This window comes from Nyctibius grandis, chromosome 3 (assembly GCF_013368605.1).
Source record: "Nyctibius grandis isolate bNycGra1 chromosome 3, bNycGra1.pri, whole genome shotgun sequence".
Taxonomy (NCBI): Eukaryota; Metazoa; Chordata; class Aves; order Nyctibiiformes; family Nyctibiidae; genus Nyctibius; species Nyctibius grandis.
In genome coordinates, this window is record NC_090660.1 from 55,444,777 (window position 1) to 55,469,625 (window position 24,849).

Consider the following 24,849-nt stretch of genomic DNA (forward strand, 5'->3'; position numbering starts at 1 on the left):
ATCAAATCTGCTCACATCCACTAAAGTTTTTAGTTTCTTTTTTTGGTATCACTACCAATGTGGTCTGTGGTGCTCATTGATCTGAAGAGTTGCTGATTCAAACATTTTGACTAAGGTCATAATGCAAAACCTCACAGCTGCTTCTGTCAGGTATTTTCACCAGAAATCAACTATTTTGGATAACATTTTAAGCTTCCACATCACTTAGGAATGGTGGAGCTGGTTCATGAGGATCGGAGTGAAGTTAATTCTTTCATTTACTCTTATCTGCTTTTTTTTAGTATTAATAACAAAACACACTGACATTTCTTCATGGTTACTGACATTTGGCTCTTGTGTTGCATAGGGCAGTCCGGGTGGATTGGGAGGTTTACCCCATAGAGCAGCTTTGCTGGCCAGGCTTCTGCAATGTTTCTGAGTGGGAGAATACAAGGCACTTTTTTGTCTCCACTATTACAGTGGCACCATGTCATACAAGTAGTGCAAAGCTAGAATATAGATTCAGAGTAGCTATCGCACCACTAGGCATTTTAGTTTTTTCAGCTGTGCATTTCATCGGTCATAGTAGCTCTGTGAAGCCCAGTTGTGCTACACAGGAAGCAGGTGGAAGTAAGATGTCAGTCTAACATCCATCAGTGATTGTACAGGGCCCTGACTTAGCAAGTTGGCCTCTATTTTTCTGTTTATTCAATGGTTTATTTTTCTAAGGAACATTCAGAAATCCCTTGCAAGAACAAGCCTGAGCAGCATACTGCTGTGGAAGAAAGATTTCATTGTGCTTGGATGCAAAAACAGGAGCACAGCAGGTTGGCAACCCATTATCCAACACTTCTGAGAGTATGTCAGTTCCCTGATTTTGAGAATTTAGTCCTAAAGCAATCGCAGCACTCAGAGACTCAGGCCAGTGATAAAAGTACAGAGCACCTGATGTGCCACTCAGCCTCACTCACACTAACCTTTAAAGGAAAAGATGGTGTCCAAGGAGGAAAGTCACCTTTTTACTGTGCATTCCTACCATACTCCAAACACATTTTGTAAATTCAGCTGCACATAGTTTACTCATAAAAACATTAGGCCGGATGGTTTCTGCTGCTCAGCTCGGAAACATCACTGAAGTCAAAACACCTCACAGATACATTGATTTCAAGATGTCTTTCTGTTTCTTGCATATGTTCACTGGGATTTATCATTAACAGTCCACAACTATTTAATTTCTCCTAGTCTCTGGTATCACTAATAATTGAAGATTCTGTAATAGAAATCTCAGCATCAGAGAAAGATTAATCAAATTTACATACACATAAGAATAAAACCAGTAAGCCCACGTAAAAAAGCCTGGCTGGTGTTATCCCTGATGGGAGATTGCATCCCAACAGACAGAAGAGAGAAAAGGATTTCTCTAAGTGTGATGAAGCCCTCAGCCCTATTACCCACAGGGAAGAGATGCAACTGTTCACAACAAAGCTTGTCATATAATCAATGCATTCATCTTCCTCAAAGGATAAGCATCTAACCTAACAACTCTTTTGTAAGAGGAACCGGTTTGGAAGTTTAGGTATACATATTCAAAAATGTTCATACAATCTAAATATATACTGTCTTAAGGTACAAAGCTTGTAGCATATGCATTTGCTCACAGCTAGAGCGGAACAATTAAAATAAACGTAGATAACTGTTTCAAAAATTTGGTGTAGGATCTCTAAGACATGTGAACATACTTGAAAGTTTTGTAATTTTGAAATGACATTTAGAAAGCTGAGATCTGTTACATTTCTTTCTTATGCCTCCCTTTAGGGAACAAGAATATGTAAATTAAACTAAATCCTTTTATCACATTTTATCAAAGTTCTTAAAATGCAGAAAATCAGAAAAATTGAAGTTTGTTTCCTAAAAAATTATTGTGATGGGGTTTGTGCAAATTTAACCTCAAGAAGAATTAAAATAAATGCAAACCCAACTAGCTAACACAATAGTGTATGCAGATGTTTATAAAATTGTGCTGTAAAAATGATGTAAGTGAGGAGGAACAGGGATATACAGATAACAATGCATTGTTCCACAGATGTTTCAAAGTTACTGTTCTTCGCATTTGCTTTACTTCACATTTGTAAATCATATGAAAAGGAGCTTCTTTTGCCACTTTCTATACTACTGGCATTTTATACACAGTACTAGACTGCAGCCTCTGCATTAACAGATGATTTTGTGCTTCCGACACTCTCCTAGCAATACACTACTCCTCCCACATAAATTGCTGGAATTTGAGTGTGATCAGAGGTTTAATAGGTCAGTGTTCATTGACAGCACCATCCCAGCTGCTTTGCTGGGTTTCCTCTGTGTGCTCTTATTGCTGAGAATTCCCTTTCTCTTCCTTTATGATAGACAGAAGCAAGAAATAAGACGTGTAAACTGACAGAAATAGAAATTAACAGAAAAGACAGACCAAGAGGTTAAAATGGGAAAAAAGAGGAATCCAATCAACTACTGAAAAACAGTGTTTGTACACAGGCACACATCTCACCTCACCTCACTCAAGAAACTCCATTTTCAGTATTTCCTTATCAGTAAAGTTGCTAAATGCTACAGATGAGAATAGTGATTCTTAAATATTATCACAGAATCACAAAATAACTGTGGCTGGAAGGGATTTCTGGTGAAAAAAAAAGAGGTTTTTTTTCTTATGTTTAAGTGCAATTTCCTGTATTTCAGCTTGTGCCCATTGACTCTTGTCGTGGCACTAGATACCACTGAGAAGAGTCTGGCTCAGTCACCTCTACTCCTTTCAAGATCCCCCCTGATCCTTCCCTTCTCCAGACTAAACAGTTCCAGCTCTGCCCTTGTATGTCAGATCCTTCAGTCCCTTAATCCTCCTCCAATGTGTCCGTACCTTTCTTGCACTGGGGAGCCCAGAACTGGACCCAGCACTCCAGATGTGTCTCCCAGTGCTAAGCAGTGGGGAAGGATCACCTCCCTCAACCTGCTGGCAACACTCCTCCTAATGCAGCCCAGGAGGCTGTTAGTCTTCATTTCTGCAAGGGCACATGGCTAGCTCATGGTCAGCTTGTCCACTGTGATCACCAGGTTCTTCACAAAGCTACTTTCAAGCCTGTCAGGCCCCAGTGTGTAGCGGTGCTTGGGATTATTCCTTCCCTGGGGCAGGACTTTGCACTTCTCTAACGAATTTCATGAGGTTCCTCTCTGCCCATTTCTCCAGCCTGTCATGGTTCCTCTGAATGACAGCCCAGCCCTCTGGTGCACCAGCCACTTCTCCCAACTTTGTATTGTCTGTGAACTTGCAGAGGGTGCACTCTGTCATCACCCAGGTCAGTAATAAAGAGGCTAAACAAATACTTGTCCCAGTATCGATTCCTAGGGTACGCTACTAGTGACTTGTCTCTATAATGCATTATTATCCATTATAAAGTATAATCAGTATACATAATGAATGCTATACATAATTGCTAACGTGCACAAGTTTTTCTATTAGCCAAATATAAACACGGTTTTAGTTTGGTTTGGTTTTGTTCTTTCTTTCTTTCTTTCTTAGCCTAAGGTAAGGAAATTGGTAAGAATGGTCAGGCCACCCGTACATGTTCTCCTCAAAGAACTTAAAGCCTCCCACAAAATCCAGGCAAATTTGAAGGAGTATTTCAGTTCTTACCATGTCTGTAAAAACAAACAGCACAGTTCTCCAAGGTTACCCAAAGCATAAGCTAGAGTATATTTTAGGCATCAGACAATTCATATTTAAGGCAGATAATGAAGGAAAAGTTTTCATCAAAAATCACAGCTCTTTAGACACTGGGTAACACAAACATGACACACACCACAAGCCTCCTATATTCTGCTCTTCATAGAACCTTTTCTGTCATATAGTAAGATTACTATGCCATTAACGAGAAGTGACTAAAACTCACTAATGACAATTAATGGAAAACATACAATATTGACTTCAAGAAAGGCACTAACTATATCACAGAATCACAAAATCACAGAATGTTAGGGATTGGAAGGGACCTCAAAAGATCATCTAGTCCAATCCCCCTGCCGGAGCAGGATTGCCTAGACCATATCACACAGGAACGCGTCCAGGCGGGTTTTGAATGTCTCCAGAGAAAGGAGACTCCACCACCTCTCTGGGCAGCCTGTTCCAGTGTTCAGTCACCCTCACCGTAAGAGTTTTTCCTCATATTTATGTGGAACCTCCTGTGTTTCCAGCTTGCACCCATTGCCCCTTGTCCTGTCAAGGGATGTCACTGAGAAGAGCCTGGCTCCATCCTCATGACACTTGCCCTTTACATATTTATAAACATTAATGAGGTCACCCCTCAGTCTCCTCTCCTTCAAGCTAAAGAGACCCAGCTCCCTCAGCCTCTCCTCATAAGGGAGATGTTCCACTCCCTTAATCATCTTCGTGGCTCTGCGCTGGACTCTCTCTAGCAGTTCCCTGTCCTTCTTGAACTGAGGGGCCCAGAACTGGACACAATATTCCAGATGCAGCCTCACCAGGGCAGAGTAGAGGGGGAGGAGAACCTCTCTTGACCTGCTAACCACACCCTTTCTAATACACCCCAGGATGCCATTGGCCTTCTTGGCCACAAGGGCACATTGCTGGCTCATGGTCATCCTGCTGTCCACTAGGACCCCCAGGTCCCTTTCCCCTACGCTGCTCTCCAGCAGGTCTGTCCCCAACTTGTACTCATACATGGGGTTGTTCTTGCCCAGATGCAGGACTCTACACTTGCCCTTGTTATATTTCATTAAATTTCTCCCCGCCCAACTCTCCAGCCTGTCTAGGTCTCTCTGAATGGCAGCACAGCCTTCTGGTGTGTCAGCCACTCCTCCCAGTTTTGTGTCATCAGCGAACTTGCTGACAGTGCACTATATACTGGAGTAGAGAGGGGGACACAAAGAGTGAACATACCAAAACCTGGAAATAATATTAAATGTTTACCACAATTTTAAAAAAAAAGTTTAACTTTCATCTATTCAGTAATAGATAGTGCCCCTTCCTACAGGGCACTAATTATCCTTCTAACAGTAAAATCATCTCAGGTTATCTAGAAAAAAAAAAATCAGGATGCACATGCATCAGGATGTGTGTAGTCTTGAAAAAATCTTTAGTTGATTGATGTCATTAAAGCTCTTCTCAAGTCAATGGACAATTTGCTACGTGCAATGTGGTTTGATCAGTCTCAGAAGACTGAGCTATTTATGAGCAGGAGGAAGAATGATCTCCTGCACTCCCATAGTACACAAAAGTACATGCTGGTCAAACCTAAACTATTTTTTTTTAAATATTCAAAAGAACATCTTTTTTAAGCCTATCTCATTGTACAGTTTACATTAATAGTTCCACCTGTTTGTGTCACTAAGTTGTTACGCATGTATATGATTTAATTTTAACAGGTAAAATACTGCTTCATTATCTCAGTACTCAAAAAAATGGCTGAAACATTTTTCCCCAAGTGCTTCCAGACTTAGCAATGAAAATGGTAATTAAATGAAAGCCTCAGAGAGTTTACAGCATAACAAAATATTCCTATAAAACTCTAGGACTTCGGTTCACCGTCTGGTATACTTTATGTGATTTACATAAATAAGCACATGCACATACACACAAACTATTTTGTATATCCTGTATTTTATTTTCATAATTTGCCAGGAGTCATTACACTGGTTCTACATTCTCACAAGGATGTTTTTGATACCTCTCATTTGTATGTGTGTGTATGTATTCCTAAGGAAAACAATTTGCTTTCCAGAACTCCCTATGACACAGGATGATATCTCTTCCATTGAATAAATAATAAATAATGCATACAGGTTTTGCAGTTTTGTATGTAGAGGAATAAAATACTTCATATTCTTCATACCTTCAGCAAAAAATTACCAAAGATACAAAAAAAGATACCCTGAACAAGGTGAAAGAGCTTTCAGGAAAGACAGGGGAACAGCCAAATCCCTTATAATAAACTGTTTACATAGAATAGTGAAGACTGGCCATTAAGAGTGATACTGTTCTTAGTTTCTCAGCTGCAAATGAAGTAGCATGCGTTCTGCATGCATAAACCATCAGTATGAAAGATTTCACCCTCTCCCCTTCTATCAGAGAACACCCGTTAGTCTCTTGCTATTGGTAAGTCTGATGATGCCGCTTACTATAGCTGTCAAGACATATCATGAGATCCTATTGTTATTTGCTTACCTTCAACAAATTTTTACTCCTAGGACTGTATTTCTGCAATGAAAGTTATGTCTCTGAGAATACATTTAAAAATAAGTATTTGAATTTCAACCATGTTTTAAAACAAAGCTTGGAAACATATATTACTTCAGTGAAGTGGTGACCTCTCTTTTTCATTAACTGTAGCTATTCAGTGTTTGAGGAACCTCTCTCAAGAAAGGCTACCCACACTGAATCAAGGTACAAGTCTCTGAAAAAAGCAATTGCCACATGTTTAGTGATGCTATAACAAATCTTTAGAAATTAATATCAGAAGATTGGTTTTGATATTAAAATGGAATTTCATGATGCCTGGGTATCATCTGAACAGCAATTTCCCCGAAGTCACACTCTAGATCATTCTAAGAACAAGGAGCACACAGAGGGAACTGAATGAATGAGCTGCAAATTAGGAGAAGCAGCAGATGGGGGTGGGAAAATGAAGAGATGGAGCCAGGTCTGAGAAGCTAAGGAACAAATAAGCCAACTGCAGAATCTGTGTGATTCAATGATTTAACAGACATGCCTCTGTCAGAGAGACCTTACATCATGTCACTTAAACTTTTCCCACGACTCTTCTAACTATATACTGATATTCTAGATGCCTAATTTTGGTCTTTGAGGTCAATTCCCCGAAGCACTGGCCACTCGCTACAGCAGCTAACATCAGCAGACACTGATCATGGAAAGTGCTCAGTGCCTTACATGCAGGTAATCAGGTCCAGATGTCTCAGAGACTGTTTCCAAAAGTAAGGGATACGTTTTGCTTTTGTTTCTCAGTGTCTATGTTCCTCAACTATAACATGAAGATCATATCATTCCATCCCACTGAAACAACTCAATATTGCGAAGCACTAAGATTAGCAGAAAAGATTCCATTAGAAAATGAACAAACCTGTTTTCAGAATTTATTTGTATAGTATTCAGTAAGCAAAGTGAAGCCCAAAATATACTTGTGTGAAGGAACCCACATATTAAGGAGTTATTCATCAGCTGAATATGTTCACTATACTGAACAAGATGGGGATTCTGTAGCAAAGAAAAGGTGTTACTATGTAGCTTTAAAAAGGTAGGCTCAAGAGGTTCAAACTTTTAAGGCTGCAGAGACACTTTTCCCAAGTATTGCCTTGGAAACATTGATTTTAATATTTAAGCAGTTTTCACTTGATAATAATTTAAATTTTAGTTACTATTAAATATAAAATTTTGTATATGTAAATATTCAATACATGGCAGTTTAAACTTCATACACTTGCAGAGAAGAAACTCTATGTATGTATATACCTTGGGCTTGCAGTGGAAGAAATTTACCTGCTTTTAAGTAAACCTTTATTTTTATAAGCTTCATTATAATTTGCAAGCTACAATTTAGACTTCTGGCTCAAAGATGTAGGTGGAAAGCATAATGTTTCCTTTTTCGATGTTCTAGGCTGCACCAAAAGAAGGTTACTTCCAAAAAAGAATTCTATCCTCTTTCTCCGATAAGACAGATTTGTGTTTCTTGTGCCAATTTACTAAATACTAATAGTAGCACAGAACTAACTGTTCTGTGTTCCACATGTTAATTTATTTCCAAATTCTAACTTTGGCTCTCACCTACAAATGTATCTTCTTTTTTTTTTTTTTTTTTTCTGAAGTGTATTTCCACTCCTTGGGATCCCCAGCTCCTTTAGTGCCTAGTGCTTTATCTTATTGTTGGTGTCAGCTTCTGGAGCTTGTAGTTTCAAAGAGGAATTTGTTTAATTAGAAAGAATTACAGCAATTGCTCCAGTCCCTTACAGTGGGAGCACAGGAAAGAGCACAGGAATAGCATTTTTGCTCAATCATTCAATGGAATAGAAAGAGTCATCCCATAATGATAATAACCTGTGTTGTCCACAGATGTGATAAAGAAAATGTAAGCAGATGGGACACATCTGTTAATTATAAACATTCCTTCATTAGTGTCATCAGATTTATTTTTGAGGTATGTTTACGTTTAAAACGTAAGCTAATCAGGACATGAATTCATAAATATAAAAACTACCCAATGACCTTATTAATTGGGCCCTAGTTACAACAACAAAAACAAACTTGTATGGTGCTGCATTGTGTTCTTGAGTCCTTTTGTTTAACTTTAACTTGAAATTATATCACTGAAAATACCCACAATTTGATGTCAAATTATCTGTCAAGTCTTCAATCACAGATCATGCACTAGGATGCACGGCTGCCTGGCAGGATCAAGAAAAATGTTTTTCTTGCAAAGCATTGCACTATGGAATAGGTAAACAGCTTTCTGTCTTCCTTCCTGAAAGAGTAAATACTGATCACAGCATCACGAAACAAATTTCATGGCTCAGTGGTCTAATTTGGACAGCTAACCTGTGAATTGTAGTTCCCTTATCACCCTTTCAATTGCAAAAACTTCCATAATACTTCATAAATTAACAGACTTCATATTCCATAGGGAATAGGAGTAGGATAGGCTTGGAGAAAAAAAAAGAGGAGGAGGGAGATAAAATATGATCTCACAGAATCACAAAATCACAGAATGTTAGGGATTGGAAGGGACCTCGAAAGATCATTTAGTCCAATCCCCCTGCCGGAGCAGGATTGCCTAGACCATATCACACAGGAACGCGTCCAGGCGGGTTTTGAATGTCTCCAGAGAAGGAGACTCCACAACCTCTCTGGGCAGCCTGTTCCAGTGTTTGGTCACCCTCACCGTAAAGAAGTTTTTCCTCATATTTATGTGGAACCTCCTGTGTTCCAGCTTGCACCCATTGCCCCTTGTCCTGTCAAGGGATGTCACTGAGAAGAGCCTGGCTCCATCCTCATGGCACTTGCCCTTTACATATTTATAAACATTAATGAGGTCACCCCTCAGTCTCCTCTTCTTCAAGCTAAAGAGACCCAGCTCCCTCAGCCTCTCCTCATAAGGGAGATGTTCCACTCCCTTAATCATCTTCGTGGCTCTGCGCTGGACTCTCTCTAGCAGTTCCCTGTCCTTCTTGAACTGAGGGGCCCAGAACTGGACACAATATTCCAGATGCGGCCTCACCAGGGCAGAGTAGAGGGGGAGGAGAACCTCTCTTGACCTGCTGACCACACCCCTTCTAATACATCCCAGGATGCCATTGGGCATCTGGGGTATATTAGAAGGGGTGTGGTTAGGGCACATTTCTGGCTCATGGTCATCCTGCTGTCCACTAGGACCCCCAGGTCCCTTTCCCCTACGCTGCTCTCCAGCAGGTCTGTCCCCAACTTGTACTCATACATGGGGTTGTTCTTGCCCAGATGCAGGACTCTACACTTGCCCTTGTTATATTTCATTAAATTTCTCCCCGCCCAACTCTCCAGCCTGTCCAGGTCTCTCTGAATGGCTGTGCAGCCTTCCGGTGTGTCAGCCACTCCTCCCAGTTTGGTGTCATCAGCAAACTTGCTGACAGTGCACTCTATTCCCTCATCCAAGTCATTAATGAATATATTGAATATTACTGGTCCCAGTTCCAACCCTTGAGGGACTCCACTAGATACAGGCCTCCAACTGGACTCTGTCCCATCGACCACCACTCTCTGGCTTCTTTCCTTCAGCCAGTTCACAATCCACTTCACTATCGAGAACTGCAAGGTCTGGGGATCTGTCACCTAGTAAACTAAAATACAGCTAATCCTGTTGGGACCTGTATCTCATAGCCTTGATTTGCAGCATCCCACACATGGACCTGTCTGATCAGTCTTATTGTAAGTTGCAGCAGACATCTATGGAAACCGGCAAACAACTACAAAAATAAATCCAAGCTATCCAGGAGATCCTGCCAACTTTTAAAATGTTCTTACACAAAGGCACACCTGGAATTTGCACAACCTTGGACTGATTGCCAGAGGGACCTGTAGTTATATGGGCAGGGTAAATGAAAGTGGCCCCGCAGGAAGATGAAATTCCTCAACAAGTCAATCTCTCACTACTTTCTTATCCTTCATACAGAGAAAAATAAAATCTCATAATCATGTATAAACAAGGAATCGTTTAACTAAGCTCAGCAAAGATATTCTGTAATTGGTACTGGTGTTAAGAAGAATGATTTTATATTACATAAAATCTAGAAGGATATTTAATTTCTAAAACAAAGAAATTACATTCCAGCCTTGCAGAGAATTTATGTGTATCCTAAATTCTGTGCAAAAAAAGTTAAAGCTGAAATTACACTGTCCTGAAATCTATGGAAAAACTGAATGGAATCAGAATTTCCCTATATTGAATTCTACCTTCAATTTTACAACAGAGCATTATGCAAAAGTTCAAAGGTTCTAGAAAGGTTGTCATTGATGAAATTGCAACCCATTATTTTCCCATATGTGCTAAACTCTTTCAATGACTGAAAAAATTTTTTTTTCAAAAAATCTCAGTGGCTTAGGGAAGACAAGAGTCTAATTTTACCAATTCAACAACGTAATAGTGGCTTTAAAGGGCTGGAGCATTAGAGAAATATCAGCCTTATGTCAGCACAGAGGTTGAAAATACCCACGGAAACCCAAATGAAACCAAAGATTTCCACTGCCTTCTACTGTATTTGATCAGGCTCTTTCTGGATAGACCTACCAGTTCATCATTCATATACAGATAAATATGGGTCTTTGCTTTTCAAGTGGTTTTACTTATTTGTTTGTGCGCTAGCGTTCGTATAACTACTCAGCTGTTTAACCTGTCACACTTAAATGAATCACTTCCAAAATGCTTGATGAAAATTTGCACCAAGTGCAATGTGAAACGAAAACTATAGTAAAAGCCTGAAATTGTTTAAACAATGAAAATAAAGAATTTAATCTCTAAGTCCCACCTGTTACTATTGCTTCAATTTCTCCTATTCCTCCTTCTCCATATACTGCAGTTTCATCTGACTGATCTCCTTAGACATTGCTTTAGGCATCCTTATTCCCTTCTCACAGACAATGTCCCAGTTCTAGCATGTTGTTTTTCACATATGGAAATCACAGGGATCTGGAGGTTGGTATATCCCTAATGCTAAGTCCAAATACAGACTATTGTTTGCTGTAGAGAACAGACAATTCTGAAATGATGGCAGCAAGACGGCACTTAAACTTGCACCCCCATTACTAAAAGAGATCAAGACGCATGTTTCTGATACAAGGTTACACATATAGATAAGGGAAGACTGTCTTTACTGAAAGAAAAGGAGTTGGAGATAGCTTTTAAATCAAGATCTGACACCTATCTATAAGGTACATGACTCAATAAGTAAAAAATTATGGACTCAATTAATTCAGGTAAGATTCTTTGGCTCAATAATACAGAAGGCCAGATTTGACTGTCATACTGGTCGTCTTCAGATAAGGATACAATTTTAGGTGAAAATACTAAACAGAGATAGAGGTATATCAAGAAAACCATTGTACGTAACGTTACAGTTAGTCAGCATAGACATTATGAGAAAGTCATGCACTCTTCCTTGGGGATTTAGCCTTCACTCATGATCGCCACATGTAACAAAACCAGTACCTTTATTTTTAATGAGGCATCCCATTGAAACAAGGGAGAAAAATCTTCCAGTATCATTTTCTATAACATAACACCTACTATGCAGCAGTTCAAAGGTGCTATAAAATCTAATATTGATGAAATAGACAGCCCTACGGTTTTTCATGTTTTACATTCGTTTCAGAGTGAACTCCCCTCCTCCCAGATCTCAGTGCATTAGGAAAGAAAGAAATTACCTGTAACCAGAGTCTGTCATTTGAGTCTGTTCCACCATTGGCAGTGCATTGAAAAGTAGCAAATTGTCCTGCATTGACTTCCACACTCTGAAGACGTAAGAAATGGGGAGTTTTTACTGTTGGAAGAAGACAAAGTGTTGAAGTTATGCAACATGGAAATACTGGCTATGAATAATACACCGAGCAAATTAAATAGCCCTGCTTTAAAAGGTTCAAATCACTGACTACATATTAGATTTTAGGTTGGTTTACTTCCGTACCTAGGAAAGGGCAGAAGAGAAGGGTGCTTTTTAATTGTTCTTGCTGTGTAAACTATCTTAGCTCAGCATCCCTCTTGCAATAACACTCTATTAATAAAGATCATATTGGAAACTAATTATGTTTTGAACAAAAAACTATTAGATACTTACACTACCAACTAGAAAAAACAGTAAGAAGTTGAGTGTTGAAGTAAGTTGAGCAGCGTAGGGGAAAGGGACCTGGGGGTCCTAGTGGACAGCAGGATGACCATGAGCCAGCAGTGTGCCCTTGTGGCCAAGAAGGCCAATGGCATCCTGGGGTGTATTAGAGGGGGTGTGGTTAGCAGGTCAAGAGAGGTTCTCCTCCCCCTCTACCCTGCCCTGGTGAGGCCACATCTGGAATACTGTGTCCAGTTCTGGGCCCCTCAGTTCAAGAAGGACAGGGAACTGCTAGAGAGAGTCCAGCGCAGAGCCACGAAGATGATTAAGGGAGTGGAACATCTCCCTTATGAGGAGAGGCTGAGGGAGCTGGGTCTCTTTAGCTTGAAGAAGAGGAGACTGAGGGGTGACCTCATTAATGTTTATAAATATGTAAAGGGCAAGTGCCATGAGGATGGAGCCAGGCTCTTCTCAGTCTCATCCCTTGACAGGACAAGGGGCAATGGGTGCAAGCTGGAACACAGGAGGTTCCACATAAATATGAGGAAAAACTTCTTTACAGTGAGGATGACCGAACACTGGAACAGGCTGTCCAGAGAGGTTGTGGAGTCTCCTTCTCTGGAGACATTCAAAACCCGCCTGGACGCGTTCCTGTGTGATATGATCTAGGTAATCCTGCTCCGGCAGGGGGATTGGACTAGATGATCTTTCGAGGTCCCTTCCAATCCCTAACATTCTGTGATTCTGTGATTCTGTGTGAGTGATGTTGTCAGGGAAACTGTTTTTTCTTTTTAACCAGGTACAGTGTCTATAAAGCAGATGCTTTAGAAATGTAGCACACCAAACAGCTAAAATACTAACACAACACTTCTCACCAACTACAGCTGTATTTTTTAAATGCAATTCTTTTCAACAACACTGCAGAAAAAAAGCCAAAACACAATGCATTCTCCATACCAATACTTATTTTTCGTTTAGAACTTCCAGTAAAAATTAAAGCAATATAGCTACAAATAACCTAACAAATGAAATAGCTGTTCAAACAAGAACTGTGTCCACTGAAGGAAGACAGCATGTGTATTTTTGTTTTACTGACAAGAGTCAACCACATGACAGAGAAAAATATAGAAATTTGCTACAGAAACTTATCCTTGAAAAGGCAGTCTTCTCCAACTATTCAAACTCTACTGCATGCAAGGCAACTTTTTTGCACTGTCTACACTAGCAGATAAGCCAGGCTGTGAACATTGCTTTCAGACATGGAAATGTTAATAATAGCAATAAATTGGCAAACTGAACATACTTTCTAGCAGAGCATCAGAACCATTTAAAGTCTTGATGATGTTGTCTTAAAAGTCCTTATCACTGGGAGAAATTGTAATTTTAAGGAATTTATAAACAACCAGCTATCAGAATTCAAGAAAAAGTTGCTTAATATTCAGTGCAAGGCAGTATAAGAACGAGGAGATGGACTAAAATAGCCCAAATTAATATCTAACTATGGAAGGAAATATTTTCATGATAACTGTCCTAATGGCAAATTTATTAGACATACTGCTTTTTTTTTCTTAAACACTTCCCCATTCGGAAAGACAGACTTCAGGCCAAAGTCATCCTCTTCTTTGCCTGTCAGACTATTAATGTCTGACTATCCAGTAAAATTCTTCAATAAGTTCCCCATTTCTCAGTCACTTTTTTTTCACATCTGCTTTTACCACATTTGTTTTTTTTCTCAGTCTTCCTAAACTCTGGAAAACTAGCCTTTCTGAATTACCACGTGTGGTCTAAGTGGAGAGAGGCATCAGGTTTTAAAAACAAACAAAAAACACACACACACACACACACATACAAGAAAAACCCCAACCACCCACCCACCTACCACCACAAGCCTTCCCTTTCAGTTCTACGTGCTTACAACTTTGCCTTCTGCTTGGTCTTTGTCTGTACTACGGAGACAACTGACTAGCAAACATTTTTCCCATTGCAATTTTTGTTTAAAGAGTTAATAATTCCAAAACTATTTTTTCTGGCAATATAGAGAAAGAATAGCATTATGAGTCTTGTAGAGTTTTAGACACACAGTAGTTCTATTCCAATTTTCACACATTTTCAATTTTCTTTGTAGACAATGTAACTGGTTTTGATGTCTTAATTTCTAACATTTTAATTAGTTCATCAAAGAACTTTTCATTAAAGCTTTTGCATTTCAACACTGTCACGTTAGAACTCTGTGTGCTATGGGGTATAACTTAGTCTCCACATTAACAAGAGCTACTTGCAGGTTTTGCGAATTGATTGGTACAAATGCACAGATCAAACCTCTCAAAATCTGTATAACAAAAATTATTAAGCTGATAAAATGCTGCTTTAGACTTATGCTACCTGAACCAAAGATATAAATTCAAAATGCAGAAGCACAAATACTGCCTAACAACATGAAAGCCTGCTGTGTTTATTAGAACTAACTGATTCAGAAATAACAGCTACTGATTCTGCATAACTGTCTCCATATTTGAAGAAATGCCTGTGTCTTCTCGCTACTAAGATTAAAAACATTTTTATGAGGTGCTCTGGTACTAACTGATAAACCACTTTTTATTTTAAATCACAGCTCTTACCTACAAGCCACAAAGAATGCACACAAGTACAACATGGCATAAGGGGAAGGTGAACAGTTACACAGAAGTTGGTGTCTTTGTCCTCACTGAGTCATTTGGTTAGAAAGATTACAACCCACAATTCCATCTATGATCTTAATACACTTTATTTAACAAGTAGCAAATATATGAAATAATCGTTTATTTAAGTAGTCTACTCAATTACATCTGGATTACTACATTAAAGCTTTAACTTACAAGGTTTTGTTTTGACACTAATTTTAAAAGAACTTAGGGTAGTTTATTACATATCCTTAATAATGGGATAAGGAAACATATCTGAAACATAAGCAAGTAAAACAGTGCAGAAATTGAGCCATGTACCCAAAGTACAATACCCAGGGAAGTACTCTAAGTAACCTTGCTGAGCAAAACCTCAGAACTCAGCCAGCTGAGTTTTCTTCCTTCTAAGCCTTGGAAAAAATAACCACATACATTCAGGTCCTGTGTTGTTCATCTGCTCTCACTGATGCCTCAGCTTGTGACTGCACTGAATTTTTGATGGCAATAGAAAACTGGTCAATAACCCGTGGTGACTTTGTTCTGAAGGAGTCATTAGATGGCCCAGTTAGGCTCTGAGGCTTATGCCAAGCGCTGTACACAAGGTGCATATAAGAGATATCTTTAAAGCCAATAAGGTGCAAGTGCTCAAATGCTAGCAACCCTTTGTACATACTCAGCCTATATTTATAGCTGTGACATTGTTTTCTGATGTTTTCCATATCTTTTGCTCCACATTTATTGAAGCACAGTGGCACACTCATTTTAGAGGGCTAGCTTTAAAATAGTGGATAGGTACTTACTACATGGATGTCCTAACACTTTCACTTCATCAATAGCCACATATCCTGGGTGACCAGAAGTGACCACTTCAAAAACAACCTGAGAAGCGAAAAGAGAATTTCAGTTAGCAGCTTTCTAACACAAGGAATATAAAATACTGTGTTATGGGAAAAAATACATCAATTCTTTTAACATGTTGAGAACTTCTTGAAAACAAAATACAATGAAAAAACCCTCAAAATGTCTTTTCTTCTCACCGTTAAAATGAACCAGAACATAAATCACATTTTTTCATGTTTATACTATTTTTGGAGATTTACAAGTGTTATCATATATAGCTCACAATGAGAAATAACCAAATTCCCCCCAATATTTGGTCTGCCAAAGTAGTTACCTAATAATAATTTTGTTTTCAATTCTTTGTCTTGCAGAATAAACTACTTTTATTTAAAGAATGAGAGTTCTGCAGTATATAGTGATTTGCATGGTATCAGACACAAACATACCTATTTTTATGAATGTATTTTCCATGCTCTTAATCTTCCACCAAATGCAGTGAATTAAGTAAAGCAGATCCATTTGCCACGGTTTGTTTAATGGCTATAAATAGGTCACAAAATAAATGGACCGTTCTTGTCGTTTGAATTAAGTACACTCAAAAGTAAACCTCTCCAAACTTTGGCAGCCTTAGCTTTGAACATCTCAAGAATGTTTATGTGGAATAGAAGAAAATATGTCAGTAACATTAGCAGGTACATTTCCAAACCAATGCTCAAGAAGTTTATGCTCAAATCCAGGTTGTGATTTTTTTTTTTTTAATGCTTCCCTTTTGCTTGGAAAGTTCACTCTAATTGCCTCTTGTAACTGGTCTCAGAAGTACACTGAGGAAGACAAAGTTTAGAAACTATTTTTCACACATATGCTGTACTTGACCTTGGAACAGATGCAGAAGGACACTACATACCATATGCTTTACTGCAATTATTTCAGTAGAAAGAGAATGATACAGAATGCAAACACGTCAGAAGGATAACATACAGCCCTGTAATATTATATCACAGTTTCCTGGTGCTGAATAAACACTGGCAGAGCACTGATTCTGATTTTAAAACAAACCTTGAGGTGAGCAAATTATGCACCACTTCTTGCCTCTGCCTTCTTCCATCTTTCTCATTGCTCCGTCTGTGGACACTGACCTTGTTCTTCTTTCCCAGATATCATAGAATCATAGAATCATAGAATGGTTTGGGTTGGAAGGGACCTTAAAGATCATCTAGTTCCAACCCCCCTGCCACAGGCAGGGACACCTTTCCTCTAGACCAGGTTGCTCAAAGCCCCATCCAACCTGGCCTTAAACACTGCCAGGGAGGGGGCAGCCACAGCTTCTCTGGGCAACCTGTCCCAGTGTCTCACCACCTTCACAATAACGAATTTCTTTCTAATATCTAATCTAAATCTCCCCTTTTTCAGTTTAAAACCATTCCCCCTCGTCCTATCACTACATGCCCTTGTAACAAGCCCCTCTCCCGCTTTCCTGTAGGCCCCCTTCAGGTACTGGAAGGCTCCTATAAGGTCTCCCCTGAGCCTTCTCTTCTCCAGGCTGAACAGCCCCAACTCTCTCAGTCTGTCTTCATAGGAGAGGCGCTCCAGCCCTCTGAGCATCTTCGTGGCCCTCCTCTGGACTCGCTCCAACAGCTCCATGTCCTTCTTAAGTTGGGGGCCCCAGAGCTCGACACAGTACTCCAGGTGGGGTCTCATGAGAGTGGAGTAAAGGGGCAGAATCACCTCCCTCGACCTGCTGGCCACGCTTCTTTGGATGCAGCCCAGGATACGGTTGGCCTTCTGGCCTGCAAGCACGCACTGCCAGCTCATGTTGAGCTTCTCATCAACCATCACCCCCAAGTCCTTCTCCTCAGGGCTGCTCTCAATTCATTCTCTGCCCAGGCTGTATTTGTGCTTGGGACGTCATCTTCCTAGACTCTGTCCATTTATCCCTTTCAGTCTCACTGGAGTGAAATTGCCATGCATGTGGCTTTAACTCCATATGGTTGGTAAGGAAAAAACTACTATTCATTCTAGTTCTATCTCCTGTCCACACAAAAATTTCAACCTACAGTGCCAATGTTGCCCCTAGGTGAACCAGGCAGCAACACGAAAACACAAGACAGCAATGAGTAAAGCCTGAAAGCCACCAAACAAATTTTGCAGAAACAAATTCTGCAAGAAAAGGATTGCTCAGTCACAAGCCCCAGCCTGTGGCCTACTAAATGCTCGATGGCACTCTGATGCTGCTTAAAGTTGATATTGCTGATCCACAGCAACAGAGTGGACAGGGTATGGATTTGGCTCCCAGCATTCAGTAGAACATCCAGAGCAAGACCATTCAAAATTTCAAAGCATCTCTTTCCTATGAAGAAGAAAATCTCCTGGTGGAACCAGTCTTAGGAACTACCTTGGGAAGCAGAAGTTCTTAAAGAAGAAAAATAAAGAAGGTCTTAAAGGATAACTTGCATTCAAAGACCTGAAAGAGCTTTTTCAATCATGATCATTCTTACCCTCATCTTAACAGCCTTGAAATGGAAATATAGAGATACAGGTGATGTGCATGAAGTAACCCTAAGTTTTGATGGCAGTGCAAGACCCAGAACGCAGCTCCTGTTTTCACTCACTGAACTCTGAAAAAAGAACAAGCATTTCTCTCCATTAACAAATGGGTCAAATAGTTGTATGTTCCAAGTTTGTGTTACGCTCTCTGAAAAACATGGTTATGCTGGTGCCCTTGGAAGATGGAGGAGACTGCTCCATTTCCTGAAGAGATAACCAAGACTATTCAAAACGGAGAAGATTTGAAAGACTGTACAGCATGAGAACCATGGCATAGCCCCAGGAACCTGCAGATAATGCAGGGATGTTACAGCACGGCAGTGAAGAACAGGGAGCAGACAACCAGGTCTCAGAAATGGTGGAAAAGTTTCTCGGGGAAATATGTTGCCACTAAAAAAGTAATTGAGTTAACTGAATCTAAGCATGGAGGCAAAGATCTGCCTGTAAAAACAGAGGGCTGGTGACAGTTACTGATTTCTCTCCTGTATTCCCTAGTGGCTTTGAGTTTTCTCTGTTAAGAAGAAAAATACAGTTAATTTTCCAGTTTTATTGAAATATAAGCCAGCCAGCATGGGTTCATGAGGGGAAAGTCCTGTTTGACAAATTTGATTTCTTTCTATGACAAGGTTACCCACCTAGTTGACCAAGGGAAGCCAGTCGACGTAATCTTTTTGGATTTCAGTAAAGCTTTCAATACTGTCTCTCACAGTATCCTCCTGGGCAAAATGTCCAGCATACAGCTGGATAAACACATAATGCAATGGGTGAACAATTGCCTGATGGGTAGGGCTCAAAGGATTATAGTAAATGGGTCTACATCGGGCTGGCAACCAGTCACTAGTGGGGTTCCTCAGGGATCCATCTTGGAGCCAGTGCTCTTCAATATCTTCATTAATGACTTGCACACAGAACTTGAAGGACTACTTTCCAAATTCGCCGATGACACTAAATTGGGAGGAGCTGTTGACACTCCTGAGGGCAGAGAGGCCCTCCAGAGAGACCTAGATAAATTAGAAAGGTAGGTGACCACCAACTGCATGAAGTTTAACAAGGGAAAGTGACAGATTTTGCACCTGGGACATGGCAACCCTAGATGTACATACAGACTGGGGAACGAGAGGCTGGAGAGCAGCCCTGCAAAAAGGGATCTGGGGGTTCTGGTCGACGGCAAGTTGAACATGAGCCAACAGTGTGCCCTGGCAGCCAAGAGGGCCAACCGTGTCCTGGGGTGCATCAAGCATAGTATTGCTAGCTGGTCGAGGGAGGTGATTGTCCCGCTCTACTCTGCACTGGTGCGGCCTCACCTTGAGTACTGTGTGCAGTTTTGGGCGCCACAGTATAAAAAGGATATGAAGATACTAGAGAGGGTCCAGAAGAGAGCCACAAAGATGGTGAAGGGTTTAGAGGGGAAGCCGTACAAGGAGCGGCTGAAGTCACTGGGTCTGTTCAGCTTGGAGAAGAGAAGACTGAGGGGAGACCTCATTGTGGTCTACAACTTCCTCACAAGGGGAAGTGGAGGAGTAGGAGCCGACCTCTTCACCCTGGCGACCAGTGCCAGAACTCGAGGGAATGGCAGGAAGATATGCTGGGGAGGTTTAGGTTGGATATTAGGAAAAGGTTATTCACCCAGAGGGTGGTGGAGCACTGGAACCGGCTCCCCAGGGAAGCAGTCATGGCGCCAAGCCTGACAGCATTCAAGAAGCATTTGGACAATGCCCTCAGACATATGGTGTGAATTCTGGGGTTCTCCTATGCTGGGACAGGAGTTGGACTCAATGATCCTTGTGGGTCCCTTCCAACTCAGGACATTCTATGATTCTATTCTATGATTCTATAACTTACTCAAAGAACAAAACAAAAAACCCCTCCTCCTCTTTTGGAGCACTCAGTATAAGGAGAAGATCTGCGCAAAGCCATCTGAAAGGTCTACCTGATCCATGATCCCATCACTGCAGAGGAGTTTTTTTCAGGTTCTTCACTTTTAAATATGCTAAATTCTAGAAAACCCAGGGAAGAACTGGCACATGCACACCTCTGAAGCATCCAGCCAAACCAGTCCAAAGTTTTCTGCTAAAAATATTACTGCCAGATAATGGGGATTTAACTAATTTTAAAAAATGTATAAAAGTGCCTTTTCCAAACAATTACCCGACTTCCAGCAAAACCAAATACCTGAGCTCTAGAAAAGAAAACACATGCAATACCCGAGTAGAAGATCTCAAAATCATTTCTATAGTTCATAACTGGGGAGCTTAGCTACAGGCTCTCTGAGAGGTTTTAAATACTTCATTATTGCAAAACACTCGCAGACAAAAAAAGCTTGTAGATTCTAAACACAAACATGTTTCTTCAGTTCACAAGCAGAAACTACTACCTTGAAATAACTGAATTGGTCCTGTTTATGACAACAGATAAAGACTCAATGAGTGATCTAAAATATCCTGCCATATCTCTAGACAATATACCAAAAATATCGCTACTGCAAATAAGCCAGGCAATGTATCAAGAAACTGACAGCTGGACATACTATTCCATTACAATTATTGTCATTGAAGAGGGCATGTTCCAAAGAAAAGTAATACAAATTGAAAAACGGTCAGTTTAATCATGTTTCCATTAAAAGCAATAGCCAAGCTGATATCAACTTTAATGATTGTAAGTTTTGGTCTCTTCTGCCATAAAATATGCAATTTTAGTAAATGGAAAGAGACGCTAAAGCCAGTATTGACATACCATTGTCAGAGAGACATGGCTGATGTGCCTTTTACTTCATATACAAAAGAACATGACAGCTATTCCAAGTACAGTAATATAATTTCCATTCTGTTCACAGGCTGTGCAATACTATCAACTGCTGTATCCAAATCCAGTATTTTATTTAAATTAATAAATGAAGATTATGGACTAAAATATCTGCTTAACTAAGCATTTTCCCTTTTTACACTAACAAAAAGAATTTGATCCTACGCATGACACATTTCTGAAAGTCCTAGTAAGTGTGCTGCACACTGTAAGAGGGTGCTCAGGAATAGACCTAGAAACACTTCTGGTAGTTCATTTATTCATTGAAAAGCTTATATTAGGGCTGTCAAGACTACTCACAAATCTGTATCAGTTTTGCTAGCAATTTCACTAGAAATGAAACCTAGAAACTTATTTCCTATCCAATTTTTTCCATCATTTCACATTTGAAAAGTTGCTTGTCTTGTAAAAGTTAACATTTTCACTCCCGCCCTCAAACTTTGCCTTTCCTCTCAGCTGACGCAACACCTGCAGGCAATATAAAAGAGACCATTCAAAACAGAGACCACACCAGCAACATCAGACTGGGCAGCCCTTGGATTTTTCACCTATTATTCCGCCACCTTATCAGTCAGGAAACAACCAGTTAAAACACTGAATTCATTTGCTCAGGAAAAACTCTGCCGAACATTGGCCTGAGAGCTGTTCTACACCATTCTCCCCCTCGCAGGCCTGCCAAACAGGAACCAGGGAAGCGGCTTAGCACTGTGCTGTCCCTGATCCTCCCTGCTTCAGTGAAGAGTAAAATTAGCTTTTCATTCCTGCCACTTCCCCTTTCTACGTATGAACAAAGAGAGGGGGTCTGCTCACCAACGTAAATGCTTACTGCTGAAAATGTGCGACTCGAGATAACTTGTCTGTTCCAAAGAACAATAGAAATAAACAGGTTTTGTTGCCACACAACCTCACTCCGTAAATTCCTGCCTTTGTTGTTGCAAACTTACAACGCTTTTAGTCAAAAGGTGGATTGTACCTAATATAAACACTCTACTTCACACGACTTAAAAATAGCACTTTGCAAAAACAAGAAAGAGAAAGGAGTATTGAGAAAGCTACTTAGTGTCAGGCTGTAATCCTGCTCCCCTGCACCCCCAGTAAGCGGGCAGTGAGGTATCGCACACTGCCTGCAGCACGCTCTGCGCTCTTCTCCCCGCCTGCCATCCTCTACCGCACAGGAGTGCCTTCCTTTGACTGTATTTTACAAGGCGTTAGGAACAGTCTCCCTCAAAAAAACCGGCAATGTCTTATACCCCCCCTGCGGGTTGAGTTCTTCTCCCCCTTTTGACTCATTCTAGGACTACTCACTTTATCATCGGGGGACAATCACAGCAACTGCTGCCTCATCAAAGCCACATGAAGGGAGGTTCCTGACCTGGTCCCTCCCTGGCCCCGCAGAAACCCATCACACCTTATTGACTTGGGCTGCCTAAAACGTGATCAGGCCTCCCTGGCTGGGAATTCGTTTGATGCCATTTCCCTCCCCACCTCTCACTCTTACACAACTACCATCCGGCACTCACACGTGCACTTAAGCACATTAAATAACATTTTGGAGGTTGCTGCCAACCTGAGACTCCAAAGAAACCTCTTGTGGGTGAGCAACACTGAAAACTGAGCTCCTAACATTAAGGCTTATTAAATCTTATTATTCTCTTTCTATTTTAAAACCCGTTGTTGCCTTGTCTTTCTCCACTGAAGGCCCAGAAGCTTTCTTGGTTTAGGAACAAGGGACAGGATAAAATAACAGAGCCTTGTGCATATGACAAAAAGCGTACGTCTGCTTCCTCTTGGCCATTTTTAGACTGCTGGGGTTTTTAAATTCAGGTATGCGGTCTGCCCTGGTGCATCTTTCTCAAAATAACTATTCCCAAATCACCCAACTCAATGAAGAAGAGCTATTTAAGATGCCTGACACAGGGTTGTGATTCAAAATGCAATATGCATTTCGAAGTTTCTTTTGAGTTCAAAGCGCAGTTCAGGAACCGTATGTGTGCAGTTGAATGCAACACACGACAATATGAGCCTGACCTTTACTGCATGAGAAGCTTAATTCTCTGTCCCAGCTGATGACATAAGCACATTGCATGAGCCAAACACCAAGCAAAGCATGTACAAAGCAGGTTATGAAGCAAATGAAAGTTTAAGTCCAGATTTGAAAAGGTAGGTTGGATCTACTGCTTCTTATTCCCAACACTCCTAATTTACAGGGGAAAGTGTCAGAATGGCAAAGGGTAAATCTCATCTCAGTGTGAAGTGATACCATGTAACTCCTTTGTGTCCTTACTAAAAAAGATCAGGAATTACCGCCAGGCTCTTATCCCACTTTCTCATTCCAGCTTCATAGGAATTTATGTTTAAAGAAGGTGCAGTGGCATAGAGAATAGCATTACTCCACTGGAAGCTATTTTTAATCCTTTCTATTCCATTTCTGGATTTTAAAACTGCAGCGTTTGTGGTTTTATTTAATCAAGATTTGTTTCAGCCCACTGCTGCCATGCCTGACTCCCAGCAAAGTACAAACCAAATAATTCAAAATACAAAAACTGACAGGGGGACGGTGCGTAACCTGCAATGGTGCTGTGCCAAATTGCTTGCTTGCGGGGTTAGAAGCTGGAAACACAAGCCACTCACCAGACTCAACCCAGTAGTGGTATTTCGCATATTGTAAAGTTCCAAAACTGCAATGCTTCAAAAACATAAAATATATTTCAGATACTACTAATTGGTCTGAGAATCATTAACTAACCTAGGGAAAAAGAAAAAAAAATTACTCCCCCGCCCCCCACCAAACAGACAAAACAAGAAAACAACCCTGAAATCAAAAGATTTTCCTCCTGCTAAAGGATCCAAATGAGGACAAAATCAAAACTTTACAGAAAATAAAAACAATCCCCAAAAAACCCTCCCACCCTCTCCTCACTAGAGAAGCAGCCTTTCCAGGACTGACTCTTATCTAAAACCATCACTTTTAGAGCCTCTCAACCTACTGAGACTGCTCCCCAAGAATCTAAACACACGCTCATCATCACCCATAGAAATCTACATAGCACTTAATCCTCTTTTTCTGTGTACCTCCTAATTCTATTCTAGTAAGGAGGAGGGTGAAGGTCTTAGTAATTATGCGAAGCCTTGTTTTGTTTGCAGGCTGTCTCTAACAGCATGACAAACTCCTGGATGCTCTTAAGGACGCACCAAGTAGACAATAGCTCAGTAAAGCAAACAATTTCTCCTGTGACCAATGATAAAAAGAGGAAGCCAATGCTCCTTCAGGGGAGCACTCGTAAAGGGATTTCATAACAGAGAAATAAGACTAGCTCCTGTAGAAATATCCCAGCTACTTTGAAACAAATAGCTCAGAGACCAGGAGGCACAGCAGAAAAGAACAAGCTGTGCTGATTATCTTTGACCCTCAGAAGGTGTTTGGCAGCTTGAACCTATGTTACTGCAACTATATCGTAATCAGTAACTGGACTGCAACGTAGATGTACCCTAAAGTCAAAGGCAGATGTTAAGCAGTAGCACTTAGAAGACCGTATTTAATTCCATATTTAATTATGGAATTAAATATATCCTTAATCACCAGAATACTTGACAATTTAAGTTTAAATAAGCGGTAATTAAACTACAATTAGTGATGTTACAAGCAGGTTATCATTGTGAT

At 40.4% G+C, this 24,849-nt stretch overlaps 1 protein-coding gene across 9 annotated transcripts in view; it reads right to left on the reverse strand.

Moving 5' to 3' along the window:
- Window positions 1–24,849, reverse strand: part of PTPRM (protein tyrosine phosphatase receptor type M) — a 522,696-nt gene that overhangs the window by 319,974 nt on the left and 177,873 nt on the right. For all 9 annotated transcript variants that reach the window (XM_068397302.1, XM_068397300.1, XM_068397299.1 and 6 more), the window contains exons 4-5: window positions 15,803–15,881; window positions 11,945–12,060 (exon numbers count right to left, since the gene is read on the reverse strand). In XM_068397302.1, coding sequence (XP_068253403.1) covers window positions 11,945–12,060; window positions 15,803–15,881 — 195 coding nt within the window. The remainder of the gene's footprint in view (window positions 1–11,944; window positions 12,061–15,802; window positions 15,882–24,849) is intronic.